Source organism: Ruditapes philippinarum, unplaced genomic scaffold (genome assembly GCF_026571515.1).
Source record: "Ruditapes philippinarum isolate M1 unplaced genomic scaffold, ASM2657151v2 ctg2135_1_1_1_1, whole genome shotgun sequence".
Taxonomy (NCBI): Eukaryota; Metazoa; Mollusca; class Bivalvia; order Venerida; family Veneridae; genus Ruditapes; species Ruditapes philippinarum.
The window spans coordinates 274055-294109 of NW_026860228.1; the positions used below are offsets into that span (position 1 = coordinate 274055).

The window sequence follows — 20055 nt, forward strand, 5'->3', positions numbered from 1 at the left end:
AAAAATTTGGAACCCCTTTGCAAATGGCCAAAAAATCGAACTTTTTTTGCCCCCCAAAGTACGAGGACGTTTTTTTTTATAAATTTTGTTTATCTATTTTGCTTTTTCATACAATTTTAAAATTTTACAAAAAAGGTGTTCGAAATTGTGCCTCTTATGTTGGAACACGTTTAAATTTCATTTTTGCAAATAGATTCACCCTTCAAATGGGGCCCAAAATCTATGTTGGTTTCAAAAAAATTTAAAAAATTTTATTATATTAAAAAAAAAAAGGTTGTTTTACAATGCAAAACAAAGTTTCCAAGCATTTTAATAAAAAAATTTTGCTAATTGAGTTTTTTAACTTTTGGGCGACCAAGAATGAAGCAAACTCCCCGATTTTCGATTATTTAACAACCACGCTTTTAGAACTAAAGGACTTAAAATCGAGTTTCACATTTTCTTCGATGGTGCTGTAAAGTCAGGAAAACCGACGGAATATTTACTTCAGCTCGTTGTGCTTTTTGAAGAAGTGTTTGGTTAGAAATTATCATTATCATAATTAAGTTTAACTTTACTATTTCTCTAACGTTGTTATTTCAACAGCGTTTATAAGAAACTATGGTTTAATTTCTATAGTGTCATTCGAACAAAAAGCAGTTAACGTTTATAAGCATATAAAATATTTTTATCGAAATCAAGACCTGAAAAATTATTAGCACTTTATACAATAGAATTTGATGTCTTATAAACTTTATATTGATTTACTGTTATTATCTTTTTTAAATGACATACAAAATGTAAAAGGGACTTGATGAAAGCCTATATTTACCCTGCTGTTTTTTTATTATTAATTATTTATGTATTTATTTATTAATCAATTCATAAACTTATTTATTTATTCATTAATTTATTTATATATTTATTTATTTTAAGCAATTTGTATTAAGACTGTTTAACATTTAAAGGATTGTGAATATAAAATCAAGCTTGAATTACGTTTGGGCGGAACAGAAATCTAAAATTTATTTAATTCGTTTTGGCTTCATGATCAAATATCACATTAGACTATTTATGTAATTAACATTGTTATTGACAATTAAATTGATTTAAAAAATTTAGAAACTTCAATTTAAACACTTTTAGGGACAAAGGTAGGATTTTTTACTAAAATGGAAACACCTTATGGTTTGTCGCTTAGCTTGCGACTGCCCTTTAATCAAACCGAGGGCTCCAATTGCACAATCCATCTCAAAGACAAATTAAAGGTAAAATATTTATGTTGTATTATTATCATCTAAAACTTGCCTTGCTAAGCTTAGCAGATAAATAAAATAAGGATTCTTATTTCCATGTTTCATATACTCCCTTTCATGAAAAAAATGGAAAAAAATGAGAAAATGAATTTTAATCAAAAGTAACTTATATCATTTCGTTTTAAGACATATATTGAACAAACGCTAGTCTGCAATGCCTTACATGGCTATTTAATGTTTTCTCCTGCTTATTATTTAACAATTAAATTGCACCAATGAAATAAAATTGCATTACCATTTCGAAACTTGAATTAAAATATCGTACTTTTAGCAAAAATATTTATGGTGTAACAAATTTATGCTATATATAAGTAAACACATTAAACATTTTCAACAAATAATGATATTAACTTAACTAATTTGTTTAGGTCAAAAGTAAGAAAAGGTGGAGCCAAGTCATGTATATGAAATATGCTCTAGATGAAACACTTCAAGCAAACCGTGAGTTAATTTTTTTCTATGATGTTTCATCAGATGTCATATATTCTGATAATATATTTGAGACTCTATAAACAAACATTTCTATAATTTTCAAATTTAAAAATGGGTTTTAAGGCTCCAACTTTGCAATTTAATTTAACACATCATTGATTGATGCGTCTAAAATGACTTTTTACGCAACTGATATGTCAGACTTACGTTTAAAGTTATATATACAATGGCATAGTCTAAATAGGGAAGAGTATCCCGTGTTTATTGTTAAAAACCATTTGCTCAATAAGCGGCGTATTTAGATATTTATAAAGCACAACTCTTTCTGTGTTGAACTCTTTTATGTGATAAGTGATTGACCAGTAATAAAGTATAGGAAGGTTTAGGTGCATGTATCAATATTGCTACTATCAGTATATTTACGATATAAAGAAGCCGCTATAGCGTTAAAAGAGGATTAAGCCACGTTCCTTAAAGAAAAAGCAAAATAGTTTCATACGAGATCAAGTCTAACATTCCATTTTCTAGCCTATCAAGCCAGCCTTGTTTTAAACAGTTTTATTCAATAAAGGTTGAGAGAATCAAAGAAAAAGTTGCATTTCAAATGACAATATAGACGTATTGACATTAAAGACTGACTGTTACATTCGCAATAATCGAAGCCTGGAAACATTCCTCCTGTAACCTAAATACATATCCAAGATTTAACTTTTTCTGGACTTTGAGCAATCAAGATAGTTCCTTGACTGGACAGCAGCCAAGATCTATATACCCTGGAGCAAATTTGAAACACTTTGAATCCTACTGTACATGATGTAATCATAAACTATCTGGCAACAGCAAATACATCGACTCCATCGGCACCTGGACGGTGCATTGAAAAATTCAGTAAAACCTGGAAGATTCACACAAATATAAAACATGAGAAACTAATTAAGTTTTGAATACTCAAAACTTCGCGATGATTTCTTCATACTCCATAATTGCTGTTTGCTGCTCAATACTTATTATCTATCTGTAGACAAAATGACCTTTTTGTCCCATTTTTGTTGTGTGCTTGCGTGCGCGCGCGTGTGTAAGGGTTTTCTTTTTTCTCTTTCATTTTTGTTATTATTATCATTATTATTTCTTTTGATTGTTGTTTTGTTTGTTTTTCTTTTCTATTTTGTAATGATTTTTTTGTTTGAACTGTTCTAAGTTATTTTGAATATCATCAAAATATGGACCACGTTTAAACACAAACATAATTAAATTGTTTCGTCGCAGATGTCTAAAATTATGTGTGAAAATTCATCCATTTATTTTTGTTTAAATTTTAGAAAATTCCGAACAATCTTACATTTTAACAACTGATGGAGATGTCAAATTTACCCCTAAAAGTGTTGAAACACTAATAAATCTAATGGCACGTGATGAGAGCGTCGGTGCGGTATGTGCAAGGACTCATCCACTCGGAAGTGGGCTGCTAGTTTGGTTACAGATTTTCGAGTATGCGATTGGTCACTGGTTCCAAAAAGTATGTAAATCATTATTTTCTTTATGTTTGTTAGAGCTATCATGCCATCTATCTTATCACAAAACGCTTCAATTTAGAAATAAATATTTGTGAAACAAAAGTAAAGAAGGAAGCAGCATCCGGTGTTTTAAAAATTTTAGCATAATAAAGATACAATTTCGACGGAATATATATTGTTTGAAATTTCAGGCATCTGAGCATGTACTTGGTACTGTTTTGTGTGCACCCGGATGTTTCAGTGTCTACAGGCTTAAAGCAATAAACGATGTTTTGAGTCTATACGCTACAAATGTTGAAAAAGCAGAAGAATTTTTAACAAAAGATATGGGCGAAGACCGATGGTTATGTACGCTTTTGGTAAAATCATTGTCTACATCTTTGGAAAACTTTATGTTATATTTGTGAAATTAGTAATCCTTTCTGTATGTTTGTTTTAATTATTCTAAATATAATTAAATATACATGTTTTGTGAAATGTTTAGGAACTTTAGCGCATTCAATGATCATAAATTATTTGGAAACTCTAAAAAATGCGCCTCATTTGATATATTTCCGATCATTGACGATCATCAAGTCGTCATCTTCAAATTGAGGAAGTAAATGTTAAAATCGAATATGAATACATGTATGTGATCTTCGAAACATACTTTAAAGTTTAGGAATAAACTTATATGTTTGTTTAATTTAATTACCATTTTAAAGGTCCAGAAAGGATGGCGGATAGAGTATTGTGCAACTTCAACAAATAGTACTCATTGTCCTGAAGATTTCGACCAATATTTCAAACAAAGGCGTCGATGGATTGTTTCAACACTTGCTAACCAATGGCTTTTAATTAAAGAATGGAGTTTAAGTATGATTGTTGTCTATTTTGGATTAAAAATTCGCACATGAACAAACTGAAATAAGAAACAAAAAACTTAAAATCATTATTTATTAATACGTATATAAGTTTTGAACGGATAAATAAATGTGAAAAATTTAACATCGAAATCAAACAAACTGTTGGAAAATGATCAAATAATCAAAATATTTACTTTAAATAAAGATCAACGATTTCAACGTTACACATTTTATAACATGTTTAAGATAAGACATATCCTATAAGTGATTTAAAATAAATTATATGATATACATGTCAAAACATTTAATGAATTAATTTTTTATCTATTTTTCTAGTCAATCAAAACAATTTACGTGTGTCTTTCCTCTTCAAGATATATCAAATTGTTTTGCTGGTTTCGACTTTAATTGGACCAAGCTCAGTTATTCTTGTTGTCTCAGGTCAGTCTTCAAATTATCTTTATTTATTTATCTATTTTTATACCCGAAAAACGAAGTTTGTGGGGTTATACTGGAGCCAGCTAGTGTTCGATCGCTCTGTCGTTGCAGATTTCTTGTCCGCAATTTATCTCAAAATGTACAAGAGATATCAAGTTCAAGTTGTGTAGGTAGATAGATCTCATTGGGTAGAAGTGCTGTGCCTTGCCTAATTTTGCTATTTTTGCCCTTTATTTTTACACTTTGAACATTTTCTGGGATATTACTTTGAAACTACATGAGATATCAAGAAGAAACTTTGTAGGTAGTTCGATCTTTTTAGTAAAAAGTGCAGCACAAAAGAAACATAATATCCCGTTCCCAATTTTGGAGTTATTGCCCTTTGTTCATTTTAACAATTTGACATTGTCCGGGTCATTTCATTAGAACGGTAAAATGTATCAACAAGAAACTTTGTAGGTATTAAACATAATTGAGTAGAAGAGCGGCGAATATGAACCATAACCCTCCCATCCGAAATTGTTTAAGTTATAGCCCTTAATTTTTTTTTAACACTTAAAACTTTGTCCGATACATAACTTGAGAACTACAAAAGGTATCAATTTAAAACTTTGTAGACAGATAGATCCTAGTGAGAGGATGTGCATTGCTAAAGAACCGTCAGTCTGCCTAACTAATTTTTTTGTTATTGCCCTTTGCTTATTTTTATACTTTGAAATTTATCCAGGACATATCTCTTAAATCACAAGGGGGATTAACAAGAAACCTTGTAGGTAGATAGATCTCATTGATTTAAAGTCGTGTGCAACAGAGCCAAATCTCTGCCTAATATAATTTTGGAGTAATTGTCCTTTGTCCATGGTTACGCATTGAACTTTGTATAAGACATAACTTGAGAACTATAAAAAGTATCAACTGAAACCTTTGTATGTAGATAGATCTTACTGAGTAAAAGTGCAGTGCATAAGAAAAGTAACTCTCCCTTCCCTTTTTGGCGTTATTGCCTTTGTTTACTTTTACACTTTGAACTTTGTCCGGTACAAAACATGAGAACTGAAAAGAATATCAACTTGAAACTCTGTAGGTAAATTGATCTTACTGCCTAGAAGTGCACTACATAAGAATCACTTTTAAACTGTGTAGGGAGATGGATCGCACTGAGTATAAGTGCGGCACATAAGAACAGTAATCCCCCTTCCCTTGATTAAAATTTATTGCCCATCGTTCATGGTTACACTTAGAAATATGTCCGAGACATAACTTGAGAACAATAAATAAAGTATCAACTTGTAACTTTGTAGGCTGATACATATGAATAAGAAAAATGGCAGTGTAGAAGAGCCGTAACCCTTTATTTCTTAATTTGAAGTTATTGTCTTTTTTTCACTTCAAATTTTGTCCTGGACATAACTTAAAAACTATAAAAGGTATCAACTTGAAACTTTGTCGGTAGATAGATCACACTGAGCAAAACTAGGAGGCACCGTATTCCTCCCTACCCGGATGTTGAGAAAAAAATTGCCTTTTGTTCATTCTTACACCTTGAACATTTTTCAGGATATAAATTGAGAACTATCAATGGTATTAAAATGAGGTAGATAGATCTCACTGAGAAGTATTGTCCTTTAAAGAAGTCATAATAACTTCAAATCAAAACTTAAATTCATCTTATTGTGATGTAAGACAAAAAATTCAAAAACATTTGAAAAAAATCTTTAACTAACTGCATTCTCCCTATGTGTAAAATTATTAACTGGAAAGCTTTCTGACAAGCGCGTGTCGGGGATTTTCGGGACTTGTGACAATTTTAAGTTTCTTGTTGTTGTTGTGTTTTGTGTGTGATTTTTTTGTGTTTTTATCTATTTTATACTTGCTGTTTTTATCACCTTCTATCATTAAATAATCTATTAATTTGTAACAGGAGGACTAAAGTTTGGAACAGATTGGAACCCTTCAGTAACTCTTTCGATACAGGTTATTTTAAGCGTCTGCTATGGAATTATCTGTCTCAAGTCTTCGTCACGGACACAACTATTGGTACTGTATAATATTAGTTTCAAATATGTTCTTACAAAGCTGTAATAAATTAACAATATCATATGATAGGCTGTTTAAAAAATGTTGCTAAAGAACGATTTTTTTTCATTCCTCAAATATCTTCCAATTAAAGAAATTGATATCATAAAAAAGTTTCGTAAGCTGAAAACAATATCAAATTATGAACACATTATTTTAAATATCAATCAAGTTTATAGATCCAATTCAGTTAAAACTTTTAAAACTTATCATACATTCAATTTTGAATGTTATTATGATGATGTAAAATCAGTTGAACGAGATGCTGCAAAGCACTGTGTCACTTGATGAGGCAATCATGTGTCTTGTTACGGGTAAATACGTAATAAGCTGTTTTGTTTCTATTGTGGCAAGTGTAACTTCTTTTTGCAAACCTAACACGCTTTGAAAATGTAGTGCAAGAATGAACTAAAACGTCGTCAATAGCAAAAGTAACATCATGTGATTAAAAGAGTAAAGTAAAGATAACAAAATTAGCTAGTATCATGAAACAACAGAAAAAGGTCTTCGGAGTGGTTTCGGAGTTTTCTGGTACATTTTTTGTGTGGCTGAAATGCTACGGACTGGAAAATAAACTTTAAAAAGGTATATATTCCATTGCAGTCTCTCTAATATTGTTGATACAACTTATCGATTTCAACAAAATGATTAGGTTATATGGGATTTTAATGTTACTCAGCATTTTCAAACACCAAACTAACAGAAAGATATAAAACAAATCAAATGGTAGCATAAGACCTGAAAAGGGGCACAAAATTGCAAGGGCAATCTTGAGGCGCATAGTTACAATAAACGTCCTATACATTCCGTTTGAAATACAAAATGTGAAAGCTAGTATTCGTTATATTTCAGATTGGGAAGTTATATTGTTGTTTATACACATTATTCATGATGATAGCGCTAGTTGGTACTGCAGTGAAAATTGCGACTGATATTACAGGTCAACCAGGCTCTGAAAAAAACTGTACGGTTTTTTGTTTCATTGAAAACAAACATTGTTTCTAATTTAATCACGTTCAATAATGCATGCTTTTTTACGTTTGTCTTTTAACGACTGATTCCCTTTCCGATTTATTTTTCAGTTTTGTTCTGCCCTAAGGCTTTTAATTCAAACACACACTCTTGAGCTAACACGAGCTTTGGTTTAGCTGAATTCATTCGAGATCTAAGCATAGGTCAGCCGATTCAGCTTACATCAACATTTGTCAGTTTACAGGTCACAGTTTCATGTTTATCTTTGTCAAACCTTTTTAGGATTATTTTATGTATAGTTCCTCATATGAGTTTGAAGATTTGTTATACTGAATCAAAATCTAGATCACCAGATAAAATAAAAGAAACTTAACACTATCGATGTTACAGTTTTATTAGATCCTAATCAACCTTTGCCAGAATGATAACCATAATCATGAAAGATTTCAAAGATGGTCATCTTTGGTCAATACCTAGGTTACATGGTCAAATGTATGAGAAACAGTTTGTTTATACTCTAGAGGTCACATTTTTATTTGATTTTCATCAAATGTTGTCAGAATGGTATTCCTTAAAGTGACATTATGCCCATCTAAAGGTATATAGTGAGCGAACAGGTAGAGTTAAAATAGATTTTCATTTTGCCGGTATTCCTTTTAATTTAATAATTTACCTCTCATAAACAATAAATTCAAACGAAATTTATGTAAATATTATTTAGAATTTACCTGTTACATTCAATTTATAAAAAGAGTGGGGCAGTCTTTTTATATTTAGGCAGATTTTAAATTTTATCCGTAACATTTTCGAATATAAACTGTTGGTCAAACACCATTTAAACAGGCAATCTTTTAAAATATAAAGCTGATTTAGCTCAACTTGACTATGAAAATATGAGCATAATGTCACTTTAAGTTAATGATATCTCAAATAAATTATATGATAGTCATCTGAGTAAAAAAACAAAGTCATTATATCATATAAAAAAGCTTGTTAACAATTTAGAGGTCATATGTTTTATTCGATCTGCATCAAACTTTGTAAGATTGATCATCTCAATTGTATCATAAAGGAGTTTGAAATCTTGGGTTAACATCTAATCAAATCAAAAGCCTTGTTGTTTGCATGTTAACTTATTGACATTGTTTGTACTATGAGGAATCTACATGTTAACCAATTTCTCCAATTTACATTTATATTTCAGTTATCAGTGAAGATTTAAAACTCTCATCGACCAGTGTCTATTTGATAGGAATAACAGCTATTTTTTTCATTACCGCTGTGTTACACCTATCAGAGTTTTGGATTATATTTTATGGATTTGTGTATCTACTTGGATTGCCTTCGAGTTATTTGATATTGATGATATACAGCATCTGCAATATAACCGACAGTTCTTGGGGTATAAAATATTTTCTCAGTATTCAAACATTTTTAAAAACTTAAAATAAATGTAAAATATTTAGCCTGCTAATTGAGCTGTTTATAGAATATTTGTACTGATTCAACATGCAGTACATTTATTAACGTTGCATTTAGTCAAAATACATTTGCCTTTATAAAGGAACAAGAGAAGATGGGCAAGGAACTTTGCATGAACATACATGGAAAGAGAACATCTTGTCGGTGATTAATTTTTTGTGTTCGTAAGTATTATTGATATTATTGAAGTTAACTTCAAAATTTGTGACAGGTGGATAACTAAACTATATTTTATAAATGGTGCTAGAAACAAGAAGTACAATGGAGTGTAATATTCTATAACTTGAATGTTATTATAATAAGTTTGTTTTAATGTTTAATCTTACATACATTAGTCTGTAAAATGCTAACCTTATATACATCTAAGAATTACATTACATGAAATATGATTTAATTTATAATTTGAAGAAGATTAGCTTTATGTTGTTAACGAAACATTATGCTATTTTTATCATTATCAAGTTGAGCTGAATTCTTTATATATAACAAGAAAATGGCGAAATAATTGTTGCTGTCCAACAGTTAATATTGGAAAATATAAATCTGTCCTTAAAAATGAAAAGACTGACATACTTTTTCTAAAATTTGAACTTTTTCTATTTATTTGGAACGAAAATTAAAGAAATACTAGTATTCATGGGTCCAGTGGATTGATGGTTTTATTTATTGCAAAGTAAAATATAAATTGAACAAATGGACGACTAAATTTGATTAACTTTTAACTTTTACGTGTGCACTCAGCATTTATACTTCGATAGGCATAATGTCACTTTAAAACATGATGAAAAAAGCTATGCTAAATTATTTTAAATTACTTATATACAATGTACTTTTATCATTTGTGTCAATTTGATTTAATTTTTAGTTGTTTTTCGAGGCAAGACAATCGACAACAAGAACATGAATCAGAAAATCAAGGCACTGATAAAAGTTTTGGTCGATCTAGATATAGAACAAGATCGTCTGGTACAACAATATTTGGTGACAATACAATGGAATTAAATGGTGATATATTTCATTTGTTGATTACTGTATCGGACACCGTTTTTAAAATTGTAAATTTTGGGCACATAACCAGAAAATTGATTTTTAAAGACAAAACTTTAATGAGAGAAGTGTCTTACGTATGAGGATAAAGTTGTTTAATCTATAGTTGACTTAAGCACAATTTGCCTTAGATGATCTATTGTGAAAGGGTTCTGGTGTTCGTGCGTGTCCATCGTATGGAGTCAACTGTTGCTTTAAACGATATCTTTTCTCAGACATTTTGGACAATTATGAAATTTGCCTTAACAGATATAATACTGTATAAAGGACATGTTTATCTAATGGACTATTTTTATAAAATGTACGATATTAAGACAAAGTTATGTTGCTTCCATTATCTTATAGTTGATTCTCAAAAGAGTTGCAACATAAAATGTCTTTGCTATTTAACACAAATGAAAATTGTATGTAAACATTATTATTTTTGGGGGATAACTTTGTGAATTACAGGAATCAGATTTATAGCGTTATAGTCCTTAATAAGTTCCATAAAATACCCATTCGAAAACATTTAATTTATATTACACAAAAGCAATATAAATAGCGCAAACAAAATGCCGAGAAAAAATCAATGCTTACTTTAGTATTTGTAAAACGTTTTCAGCAACCAGAACTGTTGTTTAAAGATTATTTGTAAACATCTGGCATAGTTAAGATGTTTTTCAAACAGTTGTGCAAAAAATAGAAGGAAGCATTCCGGAAGCTGCTTAACAATCATCTAGGTCTTAAAAAAGATAATTTTTCGGAAACAATTTAAAGTATTAATATCTTATTGAACAAACCTTCTTTAGCTGTCTAAATGTACTGCATTAACTGTTTTATCGTTAAATTTTAGATTGCGTTGTTCCTATACAAAGCGAAGAAGACGAGTCTGTGGAAAAATGGTTACAAGATATGGTAATAACTTTCTAATTGAAATATTCAGTAAATCTGGCGCTGTATTATGCTGGGGATTTGAATGCGACAGTGACGTTTTAACTATTTTGAAAGATATATCAGTTTGATAATGTCATTCAGTCAAAGGTTCGATCTTTCTTTTGTGCTCATTGTTGATTAGTGGTGATATCTTTTAACGATTCTGCATTTATTATTTGAACAATAATGGAAACATTAATGGAATACTTAAATTCCATATTTTGACTTGAATTCTATTATTCAACAATAGTCAAGACAACCCTTTTTCCGTTTTGTTTGTTTGATTTTATCTGGACTAAATAAACATGTTCTGAAATCATTGCAGCCAGAAGAAGCAAAGCTTTTAAAAGAAAATGGCTTCGAGAAAACGTCTTTTATCAGTAACATTAGAAGAGAAGATTTAAAGAGTATTGGTTTAAACGGTATGTCTTTCATTTAATAAAATAAATGATAAAACTGACGACCATTCAAGTCGTGTTCACTATGAATGGCCATGATTGATGATTAACACGAATAAAACAATTTCGGTATTACCTTGACAACAGTAAATGGGATTGTCATGATGAAATTCATGTCATCAATATATGCATGAATTAGAAATTTTGTTCTTCTGCAAAACATGTTTACATATGTTGTGACTGCGTATACCATAATAAACCTTTTATATGTTGGCTATCAACATTGTACATTGTACAATATATTTAATGCTAAAAAACTACAGGTCGTTTTGTCACAAAAACAACATTTGTCTCCCAAAATAATGTAAGGTACAGATCATTCCTGTGAATTTTGTTCAAAATTCCGGCAGCAGTTTGACTTTTGAAAGCCGGAAATGATTTTCTATTTATAACTCTGACTGCCATTTTGTGAAGCAAAGACAAACAAGGCGGCTATATGCACAATAAGGGATGATACTGATCACTCCTGTGAAGATTCATTAAAATCCGACCAGCACATGCCGACGAAATGCAGAACTAGGTATGTTACTGATCATTTCTGTAAACTTTCATTGAAATCCCGACAGCAGTTTGATCTGTGAAAAGCGGACACGATTTTTCTATTTAAAGCTCTGGTGGCAATTTATGCAGCGGAGAGGAACGTGCCGGCCAAATGCACCATAAGTGATGATACTGGTCACTCCTGTGGAGATTCATTAAAATCCCACCAGCACTTAAACCTGTGAAAGGCAGACAAGATTTTTCTATTTTCAACTCTAGTGGTCATTTTTTGCTATATTTGAGTGGAAAGTGCCGGCGATATTCACAACTTGGGATTGTACTTATCACGTCTGTAACGTTTCATTGAAATCCTGACAGCAGTTTGACATGTTTTTTTGACATGCCGGACAACTTTTTCTCTATTGATAGCTCAGGCGGCCATTTTGCGAAGCGTAGTAGAATCTGTCGGTGAAATGCAAAACTAGGCATGGTACTGATCACTTCTGTGAACTTTCATTGAAATCCTGACAGCAGTTTGACCTGTGGAAGCCGGACAAGATTTTTCTATTAATAGCTGTGACAGCTATTTTGTGCAACCAACGGAACCTTTCACCGATATGCACGTCTAGGGACGGTATAAAGTTTAATTGAAATACGGCCAGCATGGCCATTTTGTGAAGTGAAGCAGAAGGTGCCGGCAATATGCTCTTCTACTGATCCCTCCTGTGTAGTTTGATTGAAATCCCACATCAGTTCAACCTGTGAAAGCCTGACAAGATTTATCTAATTATAGCTCTTGTGACCATTTTGTGCAGCGAAGCGGAACGTTTCGGCGATATGCACAAGTAGGGATAAAACTATTCACTCCTGTGTAGTTTCGTGGAAATACCACGTGCTGTTCAACATGTAAAAGCTGGACAAGGTTGCCGGGGATTCGTTTTTACACTGTTTGGTGCACCATCAAATGGTTTAATTTTCCCAGCAGTACTTTTTAAGTTCTAGAGACATAATTTATGTTATTTAATGTTATGTTAGAGTAAAATTACTTTTTAAGCCTTAGTCAAATTAACCTTGGTCGCATCAGTCCCAAGCATTACCTGAGAAAACAGGTTTGTGAAAGGTATAAACACTTTACTCGACCCCCCACATTTTGATATACCTGGAATAATGATTATATGAAAAATGGATAAGAAGGAAAACACCTAAAAAGCAGCTATTTAAATTGCTTTGAAGTACTTGTTATCTGTATATCTGTATGACATAACAAAAGGATGTTTAATAACCTTTTTAACGATTTTTAACACTTACATTTCAGACCGTATTAAAATAAAGAAAATTCTTGATATGGTTGAACAACTGAAGGATTACGAAATTCCATTGCCAATTCCAGTGAGTATTGTAAAAGCAATGCTGAAAGTTAATTACGACATTGTTGCAATTTCCGTCTCCTCGTCGAAACCACTAGTTTATGTAGAGCAGGTGCTTTCAACATACTTGTAAATAGACCTCTTTCGTTTTTTTTCGTAATGAATTCTTATACTGGAGATAAAATATTCCATCTTAACAAATAATCTCTTAAGGATTTGATTTGAAGGTATTGTGAAAAAAATGTTTCTCATCAGTCAGACATTGTTCGCTCAGTGAATGATGATTATTTATTTAACTGTTATATCGAGGCAGTATGTGCAATGTGCCATGTCGTATAGCGATAACGTTTTAGTTGTTAGATATCTTATGTTGCTCGAAGAATTTGATTCCGGGCAGAAGTCTGCTTGCAATGAAAATCAAAAGTAATAAGCAAAAATCTACTTCTTCAGGACTACAAGGTATATAGCTTTGATATTTTGGATGAGGCTACTACTGATTTTGCTTAACTCATGACCTCAGAAACTGCAGAGCTAAGAACTCAGATATTTAGCATAAATGATAATTTTATAGTCTAGTCTTCTTTAAATATTTTCAAATCATACCTGTTTGGTGAAATTTGCTCGCAGGGTCACTTAGTGCACAAAGATTTATATAGGAAATATATTTTGATCTTCAAGTGACAAATTCGTGGCTTATAGTAAGATTATGTTTTCAGCATATTCAGCATTGCCTTACAAGTGCATTAAATATTTAGGCCCATTTCTGAAGTAAATCTCAATTTATCAAACTAGGGTAGTTTAAAGAACACCATGCCAACATCTTTAAAAAAAATTACATGCATGTTAATTTTTGGTTTAGTTTTTGATATTATGCCATTAGATTATGTCAAAGAAAATCTGTCAGGTAAATGAAAACAAAATACAAGACAACTGGAAAGAAGGGCATGCTCCGATTAAACAAATAGTGTGAAAGCATTTTAGGGCTTTCACGAGTAACGTTTTCTTTGACCTTTTGCGAGAATAATATTATATTATATTCAACAGATTTTAGAATGATTTTAATGACACAGTTATATGTTGAAACATAAATATAAAGTCAGTGTTTACACTATGTGTGAACTGCGCAAATAACGTCACTTCAAAGTATATACGCACGGGCGTGCAATACCGTTTTTACGGAATAGCAAAATTAACACTGGTGTGATTAAAGAAAGAATAACAAGGGCAAGGCAATGCATACAATGTATTTTAATAAATGTTTATGTTTCCTGTCCTATTACATGTCTATTAATTGTTCTTCACTCCGTTTGAATATAGGAAAATGTTGAGAGTTGGTTAAAACAAATTGATCTGGAACAATACAAAAAGAATTTCTATGAGGCAAATTACAGAGATCAAAATGATCTTGAAAGTCTAGCAGACTGCAATGAAGATGATGTCAAATCATTTCACATCAACAAGAGAGGTAAGTGTTTATTTTGACAAATCTACCTTCTTTCAAAATGCTTTATTCAGTATTATTATATCAACGTTCAGATATTTTGATACTTCATTTTGTTTTTGTCTAGTCAATGTGCTCCTGGACGTTCTGTTATATTAAACATAATCTTTTCGTAGATATTTGAATTGTCTGTATAATGTACTAATACATCCAGTTAAGAAATATGCATGCATTCTGTCTCAGTTTAATAGAATAATTCTCTTCGCACGGATTCCGGCCTTGTTTTTGACCTTTTGTTTTACCAAACATAGGCTACATAAATTAAAAGACTGTGACTCAACAAACAGGTAGCAACTTCAAGTATTACATCTAAAAATGCATCGGTGTTAGCGTTGTCTATTGCTTTTTATTTAATTTAACAGCGCTTTGATGTTCATGAATTTGATCTGAGTGGTTTTTAACATGTTTACAGGTCATATCAGAAGGTTCTTATTAGCCATAAAAGCATTACGAAAACCTTCACATGGTAAGTTTGATAAAACGTTATTACACCAGATTACAACAATAAAGTTTCATTTGTAAAAAAAATGATAGTACCAATTGTACTTGTTTTTATTTGACCTGAAAAAAACCTTAAAGTGACAATATGCACATTCAAGGGTATATAGTGAGTGATCAGGTGTAAGTCAAAATAAATTAACATTTGGTTATCCTTTCAATATTATAAATGACATCGAATGAATGATAAAATATAGTTGCCCAAGGAAATATCTATCTATAAATTTTGGAATAACCTGTACATTTCAGTTATAAACAGAGTACGGCAGTCGTTTTATTTCTTAGACAATATCAGCTGTTAGTCAATCACTATTACTATTTCAATCTTGAACTATTAAGACAATTTAACTCAACTTGACAATGTGTAATATCACTTTAAGCACATCCGCTTCCAAGTATATACAGCTTGACATTTGTCACTGTGAATTTGATTGAGTGTAACTTCCGAATACACACTATGTTAACATGTTAACATTGATGATGTTATTGACATATTTAAAAAGAAATGTTAACGGAAATATTCTAAATAAATAGGAAAGCCATAGATGATATGGTTCGTTTTGGTTTGTGTTATCTTTTTCATTTTCTTTTTTATTATCAAATGCCTACTTGTATGCACAAATAATAACATATAAAGATATAAATTGTAAGCTCGCATTGGTTACATATATAGGGTTTAATCAGTTTCGCTTTTATTCAATGGTGTCTTACCTATTTTAAATAAATATATGTTCAGCATTGCACTTGCTATTGAAAATCGATAAATACTCCTCGTGATGTATGTTACATAATAATTTTGCAGCTCAAAATAAGCAAGATGAAGCTTGCTATGCAATCGAAAAACTGCTTTCTGGAGAACGGAACAGTGAAGTTACTGATTTTTGGAAACACGTTCGAGAAGAGTGCCTAAGGCCAATGCCAACAGTATTCGAATCCGATGAGCACTTGAAAGGTTTGACTAGTTTGAGGACGTCATTAGAATTTATTTTATTATAATAAAATCCGCTATGATCTATTTTTATAGTGATCCGTACAGCTTGCAGATTAAACATGATAAAATAAATAGTTGTTAAGAGAGTTATTTTGAAACATGATTTTCGTGGCCGACTTGCATCTCACCGCTGTAGGTTCCAGCCGCACAAGCGCCTTCGGTTTATTTCATGCGAGAAAGCTATTTTATGGAACGTCAATGGTTCTACTTAGATGCACGTTTGTGTCCAAATTGCCTGAAAAAACACACAGAGGGGCGCCTGAGGTCTTCCTGCACCAGTAAAGCTGAGAAATCGCCGTATGACCTTAAATGTGTTGTTGCGATGTAAAACACAATATAAATATATTGAAACATAACCATTATAGTGAAAATGAAAAAATAACCTTACAAACATTGTTATAACCTATTTTGTAGAAAGCAAATCTAAAGCTCTCTTCTTATCAAATACTAGACGGCCGTCGTATATGATTAAAATAATTTTGGTACGATTTTAATTGGTTTAAAATTGGTTCAAAAACGTCGCGATTTGGCCTATACTGTGTCGATGTGACGTAAAACCAAAAACAAAACAAACAAAAATGGTTTAAAGTTCACAAAAGATATCCTTCTGAAGTTGGAGAACAGGTTATAAACCACAATGTCCTATCATGGTATTACTATGTACTGTTGTTCTTAATCGTTTGAAATTGAACTTCTCTCTTGTTGTATGACCTCTACTTGTGTTAATATTTGTCACAATGTATTTTATTTTTACATAGTGAAACTTAAGGACTTACGCGACACGTGGCTTATAGTATTTGCTATGATTAATGTGCTGTGGTTAATACTTATCGCAACGTTGGCAGATAAGGGAAAACTACTTGGTGTGTTTGGAAGTAATCCGATAGGTAGGTTGAAGTTTTGTTTATTTGGCAAACAGGAAAGATAGCTAAATTGCAAAAGAAAATAAGAGCACTATGGAACTGAAGCATAAAAATCAAAGAAATTGTAGAAATACTGAAACAACTCTATACATACCGAAGAAAGTTAAAACAAAACGTTTTTTTTTCAGTATCTTTACTCTTTATAATGATTTTACGAGAGGAAGGTTAAATTTTGATTTTTTTATGACAGCATTTATAGTGTCTATAATTTTCTATAAAATGTTTCAACATCATTGGCCAGGGGTTAGCTATGTATATTATATTCCTTTATAGAAAAAACCTGATGTTGCTTTCAGGGTTTGCGGTGATTGCTGCTTATAGCGTTGTTCTTATTCTTCAATTCTTTGCAATGATAAAACACAGACTTTCAACATTCCTTCATTTCTTGGGTATTGTTCCAAACTCTTGTGGAAAAGCCTATCATAGCAATTTCGTGTTCAATAACAGGTGATCTTAAATATTCCTTTTCATGGATTAATTAAATACTAAAATTTAAGTTAAAACCTACTTGATGAAACAAACACTAAACGACTTGTAATATTATATATATTTAAAAATATTTCGAATGCATAAACTTGCAATGAAATCGTAATTATAATTTTTTTTTGATGGTTACTAATCGTAAATATTTCGTTTACAGTGATAATGCTTTGGAAGGTATAGATAATGTACTTTTCGGAACAACCATTAAGGAATGTCAAAGCAGAGTTGTCGGCGAAAGAATTCTTCCACTTTCCGAGCAGATTGAAATACACTCCACTACAGAGACATGTTAATTATTACACTGTTATATGAAAGCACGATACATGTGTGTTTAGTGTATGTAGAACATATTATATTAAACATAAAAAGAAATTATATATTATGGCTGATAACCATCTGTTAAAAATTTGACTTCATGTAAAATTTACACATTACTGACTGAAAAAGAAATCTAGCCTTTGACATATAATCCTCCAGTTGAAAATGTTTAAGAAGAAGAGAAAGAAAAAAGAAAAATTTTTTTATTATCTTGCAATTCTTTTAAAATTAATTTTATATTAAACTTGGCAATTATTCAAAAAAAGGAAAATATTTTCAGTTTATAATTTTATTTATTAAATGAATTAATTTGTTCGGTCCGAAAATTTATTGTGTTATGAAATATAATTTATTTTCTTTAAAATATGTTTCTTTTTTTTTGGAAATAATAAATGTTCAAAATGTTTGCAAAAATTTTTTCTGCATTCTATAATTTAACAATGGGGTTTTATAAAATAACTTTAATAAATCAATTTTAATTTATTAAGCATATATTTAAAAAGATATCGTTTCATTAAATTACAAGAAATTTGTCTTGTATTCATTCTACCTTTATGTTTTAACCGGTTATCAAAAAAATTTAAAGGTAATACACTTTAATATTTAGATTGATAGTATTTAATAAATTTCCATTAAATCTGTTTTAAGATGAAATAAAGAGTGTTAAAAACAAATATTATTGTTACATCGCTTGAATTTGTTAAGCAATCCAAATCTTTTTAAAATGACCAAAAATGATTTAATTTAAAATTTTTTGGTTCAAAAATACACTCGCAAACCGCATAAACTATATCAGTCTTGAGTCCTTGCCTTAAAAGTTGAATGAGTTTTAAAACGTATTTTTATAAAATATTGATTTGAATTTCAAACCCAAAATTATCATTTGAAATATCTGTTTTTAATAAGGTTTTCTAATTCTCATACTGCGTATTGTGGAAATTTCTAACGCTTTATTGCCAAATTTTAGAATGACCTTTCAAAACTTTTGACTTAGAAAACCCTAAGGCATGCATAAATTTAAAAATAGCCCAAAGGAAAAATAAATTTTAAGAATATTAAAAGTCTACACTTATTTTAATTTTTTGTGAAGTTACAGCTTTTTGGTTTTCCTTTTTAAGTAAACAAGATGCCCCATATTTTAAAAACTCTAATGTGGAAATCATTTAAATATGGGGCTTTGTTTATTGATTAATAAAAAATTTTTCGTTCTTGCGTTAAGGGCCCCTTTTCTAAATTAGACTTTATTTTGAGTAAGTTAACTTAAAGTAATGTCAATTAATCTTGTAAATTGAGGCTTTAAAAATTTAATGCGTAGCTACCAACACATATCATCGCAAAATCAAAAACTGATATCAAATTCAAAATTGAACAAATCAACAATTATCTGTTTTTTAAATATAGTTTAAGTCCTTAAAAAAAGTTTGGCAAACGATAAACCAGAAATTCAGCCTGACGGAGACCAATTTAATTTCAAAAATCTGAATTGTGTTCAATACTTTAATACATATTTAACACGTATAGTGAGCCCAACATTTTAAAAATTTTCATCAACCATTTTAAAATTTAACCTTTGAAAGCGTTCAACAGAGTCAATCTTCGGAGAATCCAAGAAAGGCAGCAAGTCCCATTTTTGAGGAAACATGTTCTTCAATTATTAAAAAAATTACTGGCGTTTTCTGACTTTTTACCACCTTACAAAGCAACTGTGCTCTTGTAAAAAATTTTTATCATCAAACTTTTCAACTCCTATAAACAGATTGTAAAAAGTTTTCCAAATTACTAAGAGAGATTTCCTGAATAATTATCGGGATTTTTTGGTCTTTCTAAGTATGACAATATAACCTTGAGACCCAAATTTGCCGGAACAGTGACCGATCAAATATCTATTGAATAAATCTGAATATCCCAAAGTAAATGCTTTGAGTAAAATATTCGTTTACAAATTATTTATTGGTGAATTATGAACTTTAAAACGTTAAATTGCCCGAAATGGTTAGCAATTACATGTAATGGAAAGATT

The 20055-nt window shown here is 30.6% G+C and overlaps 1 protein-coding gene across 1 annotated transcript; it reads left to right on the forward strand.

Moving 5' to 3' along the window:
* Positions 1-384: 384 nt before the first annotated feature.
* Positions 385-18182, forward strand: LOC132759291 (chitin synthase chs-1-like). The gene is made up of 21 exons (XM_060751039.1): positions 385-518; positions 1126-1247; positions 1664-1736; positions 3047-3243; positions 3433-3600; positions 3946-4096; positions 4423-4527; positions 6446-6561; positions 7453-7564; positions 8777-8974; positions 9137-9218; positions 9920-10059; positions 10937-10998; positions 11342-11438; positions 13270-13343; positions 14639-14786; positions 15235-15288; positions 16123-16272; positions 17070-17198; positions 17531-17681; positions 17875-18182. Exons 2-21 carry the CDS (start codon positions 1152-1154, stop codon positions 18008-18010), a joined length of 2439 nt encoding a protein of 812 aa, XP_060607022.1. The 5' UTR covers positions 385-518; positions 1126-1151; the 3' UTR covers positions 18011-18182.
* The last annotated feature ends 1873 nt before the right edge of the window (positions 18183-20055 follow it).

Bases quoted from the DNA above. Each gene is read 5' to 3' on its own strand.
- LOC132759291 (XM_060751039.1), top strand. From the start codon at position 1,152: ATGGAAACACCTTATGGTTTGTCGCTTAGCTTGCGACTGCCCTTTAAT. The intron at 3,244-3,432 runs GTATGTAAATCA...TTGAAATTTCAG, and splicing joins TTGGTCACTGGTTCCAAAAA to GCATCTGAGCATGTACTTGG. The intron at 13,344-14,638 runs GTGAGTATTGTA...GTTTGAATATAG, and splicing joins AAATTCCATTGCCAATTCCA to GAAAATGTTGAGAGTTGGTT.